This window comes from Astyanax mexicanus, chromosome 5 (genome assembly GCF_023375975.1).
Source record: "Astyanax mexicanus isolate ESR-SI-001 chromosome 5, AstMex3_surface, whole genome shotgun sequence".
Lineage (NCBI taxonomy): Eukaryota > Metazoa > Chordata > Actinopteri > Characiformes > Acestrorhamphidae > Astyanax > Astyanax mexicanus.
Window position 1 is genome coordinate 38749716 of NC_064412.1, and position 12851 is coordinate 38762566.

At 39.5% G+C, this 12851-nt stretch overlaps 1 protein-coding gene across 5 annotated transcripts in view; it reads left to right on the top strand.

Moving 5' to 3' along the window:
• Nucleotides 1-503: 503 nt before the first annotated feature.
• The window catches only part of kcnh7 (potassium channel, voltage gated eag related subfamily H, member 7), a 130362-nt gene continuing 118014 nt past the window's right edge, over nt 504-12851 (top strand). For 3 of the 5 annotated variants that reach the window (XM_049479145.1, XM_049479146.1, XM_049479148.1), the window contains exons 1-2: nt 519-1026; nt 6198-6428. In XM_049479145.1, coding sequence (XP_049335102.1) covers nt 951-1026; nt 6198-6428 — 307 coding nt within the window. In that variant the 5' untranslated portion in view covers nt 519-950. Of the gene's footprint in view, nt 1027-6197; nt 6429-12851 lie in introns of all 5 variants that reach the window. The other 2 variants (XM_049479147.1, XM_049479149.1) reach the window with 2 other exon arrangements.

Sequence of the window (12851 nt, forward strand, 5' to 3'; positions counted from 1 at the left end):
ACAAAATTGACTCCATAAAAAAAACTTATTTTGCATGCATTTGTTTTACTGTACATCAGTGACAGGACAGGGCACTTCAGGGGGTCAATCAGATTTCAGTGGGGGCAATTGCCCCTGTGGCCCCGCCCCTAGACTAGAGCATCATTTCAATTTTACAGTTTACACAATAAACTTATCCTTTAGTTTAAGGTCTCCTTTTTTGTTGATTTTATTTTTTTTTGTCAATAAGTGTTTCTATTACTTGAATGATTATTTGTTTTATTGATTCACTTAATTGATTGATTGATTAACTTGATTGATTGATTGATTCCCTGCTCTGTATGTGTGTGTATCAGAGTGTGTGTGAGACTCTGCTGTGATCTGTTCTCTCATTAATACTGCAGCGTTAATGAAACCGCTGCTCTCACATTCACTGTCACCGATACCGCACGAGGAAAACCGCGCGCTGCGCTCTTTGACGCGCTTGCGGTTCACATATCCGCGTGACTTGTGACACTCACACACACACATGCACGCGCCACCCCCATCCCTCCCCTCCTTTTGTTGCGTTGAGGTGCGCCGCACATACGATCTCTCCCCGCGCGCGCACACACACATACTCACACGCGCACACACAAACATACACAGACACACGAACGCTCACTCCCAGACACAAACGCATCCATCCCACGCTGCGTGCGGCACACGAGAGGCTCTTCTCGCGGACGCGCGTCACCGGCTCTTCCGTCCTGCGCGCGCGCTCTCTTTTCCCGGGATGTGATGCGCCTCTCTGTCCTCGTCTCTCTAATAACCGCCGCGAGCGGTGAAGACTGACGGAGCGGCGGCGGCTCGGCACCATGCGCGCGCAGCCCCGGCGCGCGGAGCGGAGGCAGGCCGGACAGCGCGGACGGACGGCGCGAGCCGCGCAGCGCTCCTGAGCTCATTACCGGACCCGAGACCGGAGCGCAATCATGCCGGTGCGGCGCGGTCATGTGGCCCCGCAGAACACGTTCCTGGGGATTATCATCCGCAAATTCGAGGGTCAGAGTGAGTAAAGTCATCCCGCGAGACCGGCTAGTGCCCGCGCGCGCTGTGACGCGCCTGCAGATCACAGCGGCTTTACTCTTTAATTTATTTATTTATTTATTTACTTCTTTTATAATTATTTATACAGTAGTGATTTATGAAAGAAGATATGTACCAAATGAAGTTTTTATTAATAGATACACACTAAGAAAAATAAGTACAGATTTGTACTAAAAACAGTACAAAGCTTGCTGCTGGGGCTGTACCTTATACTGAGGTAAAATAGAGTACCTTTCAGTGAAAGTGATTTTTTTTTGTATGAGTAAAGATTATAAACATTATAAACATTATCATCAACTGAATATGTGTCATGATGATCCAAAATAATCTGGCTTTCAATTGAAAAATGTATAAATGCATAATTAAAATATAGATTGTTTATTAGTACAGTGATACAGGATACCGAATTTACCTTTTAGCTGGTTAAATGGTAGAAATCTGTGCTCCCTGCTGTAAGGAAAGACTTTGTACTACAGCGGGAACATCTGACCCTGTAAAGACCAATATTATACCTTTGAGGGCACAGTTATGAAAAGTGTACCTTTGAGTACAAGAGACAACTCATATCTCTGTTTTTAGTTAGCTCTCTTTTCATTAATTACTTAATTACTTTAAAGTGACATTTTAAAATAAGAGAATAAGAATGAATGTTGAATTATTACAAATGCACAAAATAACTCAGCGTTGACTGGATTTAACTATAGTTCAAATTGCACATTAAAAGAAGTAAGGAGATAGGGTTTATATATGTTTTATTATAGCTATAGCTATATCCGATATTTGTTGATATTTAATGTGTACTCAGTTATTTCTATTAAATCTTTTTAAACAAGGTTAAAAAATTGGAGCCAAAAACATTTTAGACTTAGCTAACTAACAGTCTGATAGTAGCTACAACTAGCAAATGCTAGTTTTGCAGTACCGTTAGCAATCTATCTTTCTGTAGTATATGAACTGAAGTTTATCTGATTTTGTTATTTATAGGTATATGTTTGAGTAAAATGAACATTGTTGTTTTATTATATAAACAAAATTTCTCTCAAATTCCAAATCAAAATATTGTCATTTAGAGCATTTATTTGCAGAAAATGAGAAATGGCTGAAATAACAAAAAAGAAGCAGAGCTTTCAGACCTCTCATAATGCAAAGAAAACAAGATCATATTAATAAAGTTTAAGACTTCAGAAATCAATATTTGGTGGAATAACCCTGGTTTTCAATCACAGTTTTCATGAATCTTGGCATGTTCTCCTCCATCAGTCTTACACACTGCTTTTGTATAACTTTACACCACTCCTGGTGCAAAAATTCAAGCAGTTCAGCTTGGTTTGATGGCTTGTATTCATCCGTCTTCCTCTTGATTATATTCCAGAGGTTTTCAATTTGGTAGAATCAAAGAAACTCATCATTTTTTAAGTGTTTAATCTTTTTCCATAACTGTATATCAAATATATATATATAGGAGGTGTTGATTCTTCATTGTCTGTATTAAATGTCCAATGTTTTTTTTTAGTTTTTAAAAACATTCTGTGATTGTGGACAATATGTTAATCTGTTTCAGAAAGGTAAAATTACTGACATGCATCAAGCAGAGAAACATCTAAGGATATTGCTGAAACTACTAAAATCGGCTTCAGAACTGTCCAATGCATTATTAAAAAGTAGAAGGATAGTGGGGAAACTTATTTTATTTAATATTAGAAAGTTTATTTTAATTTTATTTCTTTAAAGTTCAGCTTTTATACACTATATGCTATTTTCTCAAAAATAAACTTCTTTTTTAATCAATATTTAAATTAACAATTAAACGATCATGACAACAAGAGCTATGTTCAGAAAGCTTAAAAAATGCCTATAGCCCTTCACAAACTAGTATAAAGATATACTATAATATATTATTATACTATTATACTATTATAGCAATAATAGTAAAAAAAATCTTGCTGTTATATTAATTAAATATGGTAGGGACATCTCTTCAGTCAACTCTCTTCTTACCCTTAATGAAGTGATCTACACATCATGTCTACTGCCTAACATACAAGCTAACACAAGACTGTGGGGGCAGTGCTATGATCTGGGGTAGCTGCAGTTGGTCAGGTCTAGGTTATTTACACATGGACTGATCACCACAAACTCCAGACCTAAAACCCATTAAGAATCTTTGGGATGTGTTGGAGAAGACTGGAGAAGAGTGCAGTGTTCCAAATCTCCCATCATCAGTATAAGTATTAAGTATTAATCTTGTGGAAGAATTATTGTAACTCTAGACAGAAATAAATGCTGTGACATTGCAGAAGCTTGTGGAAATGATGCAACATTGAAAGTTAAAGGCAGTCCAGTTAGATATTACAGTGTGTAGTGTATATTAGGGGTGGGCAATATTATTTCGTATACAATATATTGTGACACAGAAATATCATGATATTAAAAATCCATATCGTGATAATAGGGCTGGTCTGTCTTAAAAGTAGTCTATTATTTACTGTGAAGCTTTAAGTGTATTTATTGTATAATTGTTTTAGTTTGCAGTTTATATGCATGCACTAAATATTCTGCAATATTATTTGCTGCATTGTATTATTTTATGCTATATTATTTATTTTGCCACATTATGATTATGCTGTTATACTCTTATACTATATTCCTGAAATGAATGAATTATTGTAGTTTTCCTATATCGCCAAGTATATCGTTATCGCAAAAATACCCTGAAATATCATGATATTATTTTAGAGCCATATCGCCCACCCCTAGTGTATATATAGATAGATATAGAGATTAAGAGAGATTTTAGCTACAATGGCTCCTACTACTGTTTATTGACTGTGGTAATTGTGTCATTAACTAGTAAAGCATGTTGGTAAACTGAGAATTAGTTCTGGTTCATGTGGTATACTGCCGGGGGAACTAAAACCAGTATGCATTTCTCTCATACCGCCATACCGTTAGAGGGCGCTGTGGAGCGCCGTGCAGAACAGAACCATCAGAGAAAAACACGCAGCTCTGTGGATTCAAATGCTGGTCTAGCTCTGCAGAAAAATCTGAACACCTCCTGCCTCTGTTTCTCACTGTATGAGTGTTTTTATCCCAGTAAAATAGAGCAGTAACTACAGCCCTTTTAAATATATTAATACTGTAGCTTGAAGGATGATTTGAATGTATTTTTTGACTGGAGAAAGAAGGGAATTGTGGCTGATTTTAATGGCTTCAGGAATAACATATTGTGAATTATATTATATTAAACTTCTGGTTTACTTGTGCAATAGAGCTTTTGAGAAATATCTCTTTGAATACCTAAACAATGAGTATTTTAGGTCCATTTATAGTGTTTATGGAACTATTAAAATATTTGTAATATTTTGTAAAGGAAGTTGTGTTAAAGTTGCTGGCGAATCTCTTTTTAATTTGTACTGTTTACATTCTTCAGTTGTTTTTCTGCTAATAAAGTCTGATTTCTTCATATATTGTTTAATTTTGTGGGACAAAGTAAACCCTATATGCTAATTAAAGCCTTAATTTAAAGCCTTAATGTTTTGATATTAGATGTACTCCTAACAGTACAGTAACTCACAAACATATATTAAAGCCCAGTCATGCAAAAAGTAATAATAAATAAAATAAAAAAAAATACTGTGATATACAGTGAAACTGTCAGATTCTTGAAAAATAATGTGATATGCATTTTTGGCCATACCGCCCAGAACTACTGAGAATTATGAGGAATGTTTTAAAATGAAAATGCAGATCTGTCCTTTTCTAGAGTGTACCAGCGCCCAAGCTGGCTGTAGTGACATGCAGCATGCATTTCTCCGTAGCAACATTTCAGCGCTAACTGTTAGCAGCCTAGTTAGCTTCCCAGCTGTAACTGACATGAGCAAATGGAGGTGGAGGTGTCTGTTTAACCTCTGAATGACCTCTTAATGCTTTACTGGGAAAACAGCAAAGGACCCATCTCAGAGACAATGCGGTCATGTGCCAGGATACATTCTGAGGACTTGTTGAGTAAAAATGATGCAATATCTTGATGCATTCATTAGCTGAGGTTCTGTAAAAGTATCAGTATTTGAAGTCGGTTAATGTAATCTGTTATTGTCATGCTCATAATTAAATGTGTAAATGCCAAAAGGTTTAATATTAATTTAATGTGACTTTTATGGCTTTGCAGCATAGTTGTTTAAATTCCATACAAATAGTGTGCAACAATACATTTATCATTTATTAATCAGAAATAACACATTATGGAGAATATAGAACCATATATTATTTATTTCCAATGAAAAAAGTTAAAGCCTTTGTTGCTTTTAAAACAATACAGTACTGATGTTAAACAAACCAAAATATGTTTGATATTTTAGATTCTTCTTAGACACCTCTTGCTTAGATGACAGTTTTGCGCATCTTGGCTGGATTTTCTTAGTCAGCTTTATGAGGTAGAGTCACCTGGAATGGCTTTCAGTTAACAGCTGTGCTTACCTTGTTAAGAGTTAAGCATCCTCAAGTGCACTCGCAAAGACAATTAAAATTGCTATGATGAAACTGCCTCTCATCAGGACTGCCCCAGGAAAGAAAGACCAAGAGTTATCTCTGTTGCATATGATAAGTTCATCAAAGTTACCAGTCTCAGAAACTGCAAGTTAACAGCACCCCACCTAAATGCTTCATAGAATATTTTGGTTTTACATGATTGCTTTTGTGTACATTCATAGTCTGGGTGACTTTAGTATGAATTTACAATGTAGGAAAACAAATAAAGAATAAATACATTGAATGAGAAAGTGTGTACAAACTTACACTTAACTTATTTCTTTTCACCAAAAGATTAAGCTATAATTGGGATATATATATTATTGCCATAACAGAGTGGACACATGCATCACAGAAAATAAAAAGAGAAACAAAAAAAATAATTAATCAGAGAAAATATGATATGATGTGTGAAGTCTGTAGAAGTTTTGAGGTCCAAAAAGCACAGTATTCTGACAATGACCCCAAAAGGAGAATTGCTTTGGTATGAATAATAAATGCTAAATCTGCAAAATCTTCAGTGCGATAATGAATTTCTAAATATAAAGAAATTAAATAAAGCAAGACCTCACAGCTTCTTCTTCTCTGCTTTTCTTCATTCACAGATAAGAAATTTGTGATAGCGAATGCACGAGTGCAAAACTGTGCCATCATCTTCTGCAATGAAGCGTTCTGCGAGATGACAGGCTTCTCGCGGCCGGACATCATGCAGAAGCCCTGCACGTGTGACTTCCTCCACGGTCAGCTGACCACGCGCCATGCTGTGGCCCAGATAGCCCAGGCCCTGCTGGGCTCAGAGGAGCGGAAAGTGGAGATCACCTACCACCGAAAGGACGGTAAGTGTGTGTGTGTATTTTCTGTGTGTTTGTGTGTGTGTCTGTGTGTGTGTGTGTGTGCACTGGAACAAATTGACAAGGTGTCAAAACAGACAAAAGCAAATAAAAGTTCTAACAGAGCAGGAATCTAAATGAATAATTCATGACCTGAACTGCCTTGTTGTTCAAATATTGATCTGTTCTGGGGATGAAATACTCAGTTATGGAACATCAGAATACCTGATTTTAGGCGTGTGATGATTCACATAATGCATGATTCAATACAAAATAGTGGCTTCCCATCTCCGTGCTCCCGTCTGCACAGTATCTATACAATCAAATATTGCTCCCGTAATGCAATTTGAAATGCAATAACAATTATTATTAACTGTAAATAATTAATAATAATAATAGAATAAAAAAAAATAAACAAATGTTAATAAGATGAAATGTTGCTATGACCAAATCAATAGAAATGTGCTGATTAAAATATGAACAGGACTAATTGTATTATCAGACACAGCAGTGCTGCTGGAGTTTTTAAACTCTGTGTTGACTCACTGTCCACTCTATTAAGCCTTATCTGTACGGGAATAGTTTCTCAGGGGGTCCTGGGGTAATTTTCTCTTTTATGGGGGGGTCCTCTGTGATTTTATTCCTGTCCGGACACACATCTTTGAGTTTCGTCACCTCACGTTTAATAAAATAGCTATTTGTCCACTGCCACGCACCATAATTACACTTTGGGCGTGCATTTCCACGGAGATCCACGTAAACACAACAGCGAGTGGAAATGGAGGAGCTACTGAACTCGATGTCATGTGACCGAGAAAGCCAAAAAAACTCACTGGTCCTCCTGTTTTTTCAGTTGCAGTCCGGATGCAATTGTTTTATCACTGAGTAGAAGTGTGAAATATTTTTCACAGACGTCGCCCTAAGAAACTAATCCCATCTGTATAGGGCTTTAGATTGTTCTTTCTCACTGCTCCACCTTGTAGATAAAGAAAGCTCTGAATCTGTTGCTGCACAGTTTGTCTGGGCATCCTCTAGTTCTTCATCAGTGCCCACAGGACACTGCCCATAGTTGGTTGATATTCATATTTGGTGAATTGGTGGATTAGTCTCAGTCCAGCAGTGACACTGCTGTGTCGGATACTCTCATACCAGCACAACACACAGTACTAAAACACCTCCACCATACCAGTGGCACTGCAGTGCTGAGAATCACCTACCACCTAAATAATAGCTGCTCTGTGGTGTCGCTCCTGTGGGGTGAGAGTGAAAGGACGATAATAAAGTATGAATAGAAACAGAAGAACAAATGGATAATAGGTAAAGAAACAAGGAGGTGGTCATAATGTTATGTTTGATCAGTGTAAATTTTGGTCAGTTGGTTCAGCACTAGCAGGAACACAGGAATGCCAAACAGTCACTGTTACATAAAACCCTATTTGACCTTAATGTCAGAGTTACACCACAAAGGTTAACTTCATGTCCTTGTGGGCAGAACTGTTAAACAGGATTAGGCGTGTAATAGAGACCTGCCCCCATATGTGTCTGTGTGTCTGGCTGTGAGTGTGTGTGTGTGTGTGTGTGTGAATGTGTGTGTGTGCTCACTCATAGGAATGAATACTACTGTGACATTTTCCCAGACAGAGAAAAAAGAATGGCAGAAAGACAAAGATAGAACGAGTGAGGGGAGGGGGAGGGACAGTAGAGACAGAGAGAATGAAAGAAATGGAGGGGAGAGTGACTCAGTGAGTGACTGGAGGTAGAGGCATTGGAGGCTGCAGGGCTGTTGTGACAGCTCCTCGTCTCCGGGCCGTTCGACAGCAGCACACAGGGGAGGAGTTTAAAGCAGCTCTATCAAAGACCACCTAAAACCGATGCATGTTTCTGACAAATGAGGGGCGAGAGAGATAAAGAGAGAAAGAGATAAAGAGAGAGATGCCTAAGGAAAGCAGGTATAATCACAACTAAGCACTCATAACTGGGTTTCATTGGCCTGGCTCTGGTTTGAATCTGAGTCCGATTCCAGCCAAGAGCTGCATGCGCAGTCGAATGTGCCAACACCCTGGTTGCTGAGTATAATATGAGGGGCGAGAGAGATAGAGAGAGTGAATTGCGTAAGGACCAGGTAAAATTGCAACTAAGCACTGGTATCTGGGGTAATGTGTAAAAGTGATAGTAAAGATGTTTTTGTATGTGTGTGAGTCTCTACCCAGCAACCCAATTGGCCAGAGCCACATGAGCCAACACACCGGTTGCCGGTTGGAAATTGGCCTGAACCACATGTCCCAACACCTCGTTTGCTGAGTGTACTATAGGAATTGGCCCTAGTCACATGTGCCAACACCCCAGTTACAGAGTAATACAAAAATCAGCCCCAGCAGCATGTACCAACACCTTGGTTGCCAAGTTCACTATGGGAATTGTCCTAAGCTGCATGTGCCAACACCCTAGTAGCCAAGTATACTATAGCAACTGGCCCGAGTCCCATGTGCCAATACCCCAGTTACTGAGTAATACAACAACTAGCTTAAACTGCATGTGCTGACACCCTGGTGGCCAAGTACACTATAAAAATTGCCCTGAATCGCATGTGTCAACACCCCGGTTGCTGAGTATAATATTAGGGGTGAGAGAGATAGAGAAAAAAGGGAGAGAGAATTACATAAGGAAATCAGGTATAATCACAAGTATGCACTGGTAGCTGGGGTGATGTGTACCATGTGTACCATGGGAATTTGCCTAAACCTTATGTGCCAACAGTCTGGTTGGCGAGTATACTATGGGAATTGGCCCTAGTCACATGTGCCAACACCCCAGTTACAGAGTAATACAACATTCAGCCCCAGCAGCATGTGCCAACACCCTGCTTGCCAAGTTTACTATGGGAATTGCCTTAAGCTGCATGTGCCAACACCTTGGTTGCCAAGTTCACTATGGGAATTATCCTAAGCTGCATGTGCCAACACCCTAGTAGCCAAGTATACTATGGGAATTGGCCCGAGTCACATGTGCTAACATACTGGTGGCCAAGTATACAATGGAAATTGGCCCAAGCTGCATATGCCAACTCGCTGGTGGCCAAGTATACTTTGGAAATTGGCCTGAGCTTCATGTGCCAATACCCCAGTTACCGAGTAATACAACAACTAACTCAAACTGCATATGCCAACACCCTGGTGGCCAAGTACACTGTAAGAATTGCCCTGAATCGCATGTGCCAACTAGGGCTGCCACGATTAGTCGACTAGTCACGATTATGTCGACTATTAAAATAGTCGACGACTAATTTAATAGTCGATTAGTCGTTTTTTTTTTTTTCTTTGTTTTTCTCTCCAAACTGCTGCGACTGCCTTTCTGTCCTGGACGCACATGCGCAGTAGTGGAAACCGGGGTAGGTAGTGGACGACATCTCAGGACATTATACAGACAGGCTCTGGTTTCATGGCTACCCCGCTACAGAACTCAAAAGTGTGGGATCACCAAGATAATAAAAGTGAAACGCGTGCAATGCAATATCTGCAATGAAGAACTTGCCTTCCTCGGCAGCACAACCGCGATGCACGAGCACCTGAAAAGGAGGCATGTTGTGGCTGATTAAATGACGAAGAAGCTAAATTGCTATTTAGCTGCTAAAATTAGCGTAAACAGAGCGTTAACTTAGTACTTAACTTACTCATCTTGATAGCTTTAAAACAGAGGTCACTAACAGGCGGACCGCGATCCGGATCCAGACCCAGACGTTGTCACAAATGCCGTCCCAAACCGATAAACTACAGAGAAGGATTTCATTCTGACAGTGGCTTCTGTTTTCAGTGCTTTTCGGTGCAGTAAACTCACAGATCAGTCATGTGTGGTGTAAAATCACCAAACGCTCTCCTCTGCCAATCAGATCTGTGCAGACCGCTGCCCTGTGTATGGTAATGTACACAATATCTGGACAGAGAGGCATTTTTTATTAATATACTTTTTTTTCATAATAGTTCAAACAACCTCACGGTTGAGATGTTTCATAAATGCCAGTGCCTTATCCTTATTTTACACAGTTGTTTACACTTTATGCTAAACAGTAAAATAATTGTCTGTTACAACAAGCTGCATATTTCATTAAAGGTTTAATGAACTATGATTTTAATTGTTTTTATTTTTAGTTAGCATATAGCTGAAATCTAATGTTGGTTGTATAATAGCAGCTGCATTCTATTGTGATAAACTGTGTTTTATATTCAATTAACGTATGATCCGATTAGTCGACTAATCATAAAAAATAATCGGTGATTAGTCGACTATAAAAATAATCGTTTGTGGCAGCCCTAGTGCCAACACCCCGGTTGCCAAGTTTACTATGGGAATTGCCTTAAGCTGCATGTGCCAACACCTTGGTTGCCAAGTTCACTATGGGAATTATCCTAAGCTGCATGTGCCAACACCCTAGTAGCCAAGTATACTATGGGAATTGGCCCGAGTCACATGTGCCAACACACTGGTTGCCAAGTATACCATGGGAATTGCCTAAACCTTATGTGCCAACAGTCCGGTTGGCGAGTATACTATGGGAATTGGCCCTAGTCACATGTGCCAACACCCCAGTTACAGAGTAATACAACATTCAGCCCCAGCAGCATGTGCCAACAGCTTGGTTGCCAAATATACTATGGGAATTGTCCTAAGCTGCATGTGCCAACACCTTGGTTGCCAAGTTTACTATGGGAATTGGCCCAAGTCACATGTGCCAACACCCTAGTAGCCGAGTATACTATGGGAATTGGCCTGAGTCACATGTGCTAACACCCCGGTGGCCAAAGCTGCTTTGGAAATTGGCCTGAGCTGCATGTTACAACACCCCAGTTAACGAGTAATACAACTACCAGCTTAAACTGCATGTGCCAACACCCCGGTTACTGAGTATACTATTGGAACTGGCCTGAGTTGCATGTGTCAACACCCCGGTTATTGAGCACAATTACGCATGACTAATATGAAGTCTCATCTGATGTTGTCATATATCAATTTCTTAAATCAGCTCTGTTGAGATGAGTGTCCATACTGTTATTGGCAAGTGATCAGATCTGATTTGCCTGTTTGGTCATCACAAATGTATCTGTATGGGTTCCTGTGTGGGTTCCTTTGGTGCTCTTCTTGGACCCCCACACTTTCTTCGATCTGTACTTTTTGGTTGCTGCTACCTCACTAAGATGCCTGGTGCTCTCCAGAAATTTTAGCTAGCACCATTAAGAACTGAACAAATTGCTTCAATCTGGCAATACTGTTGTTATTATTGTAATGCCAATAAAGCTACTTTGGATCTTAAATGACTAAACACTAACTGTTTCTGAACAGATTTATTTCTGATTATTATTATTATTAGTAGTATTTATTACTGTTTAAATTGTATTATAGCACAGATTGAGTCTGTAAATAGTATCAGTGTAATACGGCATGTCACCTAAAATGAGTTTGACACCTCTAGTTTAGGCCAGTGTAGCACTGTAGGTGTGAGTGTGTGTGTTAAACTGGACTCATTCCATTCAGGGAAATCACACCTGTGGTAATTAACGCACGTCTGTCAGTATCAGACCTGTCATTGGGCCCAGTGGAGGCTGAAGGTCAGGGCAGAGCATTGGCTCCCAGAGCCAGCAGGACCTCTCACAGGGCCGGCGTGCCAGCCAGCCAGTCTGCAGCCGACCGTCCAGCACTCATGATCAGCGCTGTAATGAATGAAGGGCTGCTGTAATTAGCTGCACAATGGCGGGAGCTGATGAATGAGAGATGAACAAGCCTCTTATATTCTAATCAGATATTTTATTGTCTCAGTGTTTGATTTTTTGGCCAGATTTTTCTGGACATGATGTATTATCTTACTGGCATGATCGATTCATTGTAATGTTGCGAGAACATCAGCAGCTTTACTTTTTGTCTGTTTGTTTTTCTCAGTAAGACCTTTTTGATCAGCTTCTTGCTCTTTCAGACCAACAGTGTTTTTTGAGAATGGACAGAGGTGCTTTTAATCTAATGGGGACAGTTTTGGTGGTCTGTATCATTCTCTGTATCATTTATTATTTGTTTATCACATACGTTCTCATGCAATTCTTTGAATGATCTTGTGTGTCTGTTTTGATTAGATATCAAACTGGAAAATATGATCCATTCATCCAGCACCAAGCCACCCAGAACTCGAGCTCAAAAATCTCCTGTGTTCTCTTTAGAACAAGACATTATGATGCATTATCAAGTTTCCTTGGAAATGTTAATGTGGCATCCAGCCACAGTGACAGGCAATCAAAAACACTGATCAGTCCATGTACAATTTTTTTCTTGCCATTTTGGAAGTTTTTGCATGACAACAGTATACTATATATTAGGGGTGGGCGATATGGCTCTAAAATAATATCACAATATTTCAGGGTATTTTTGCGATAACGATATACTTGGCGA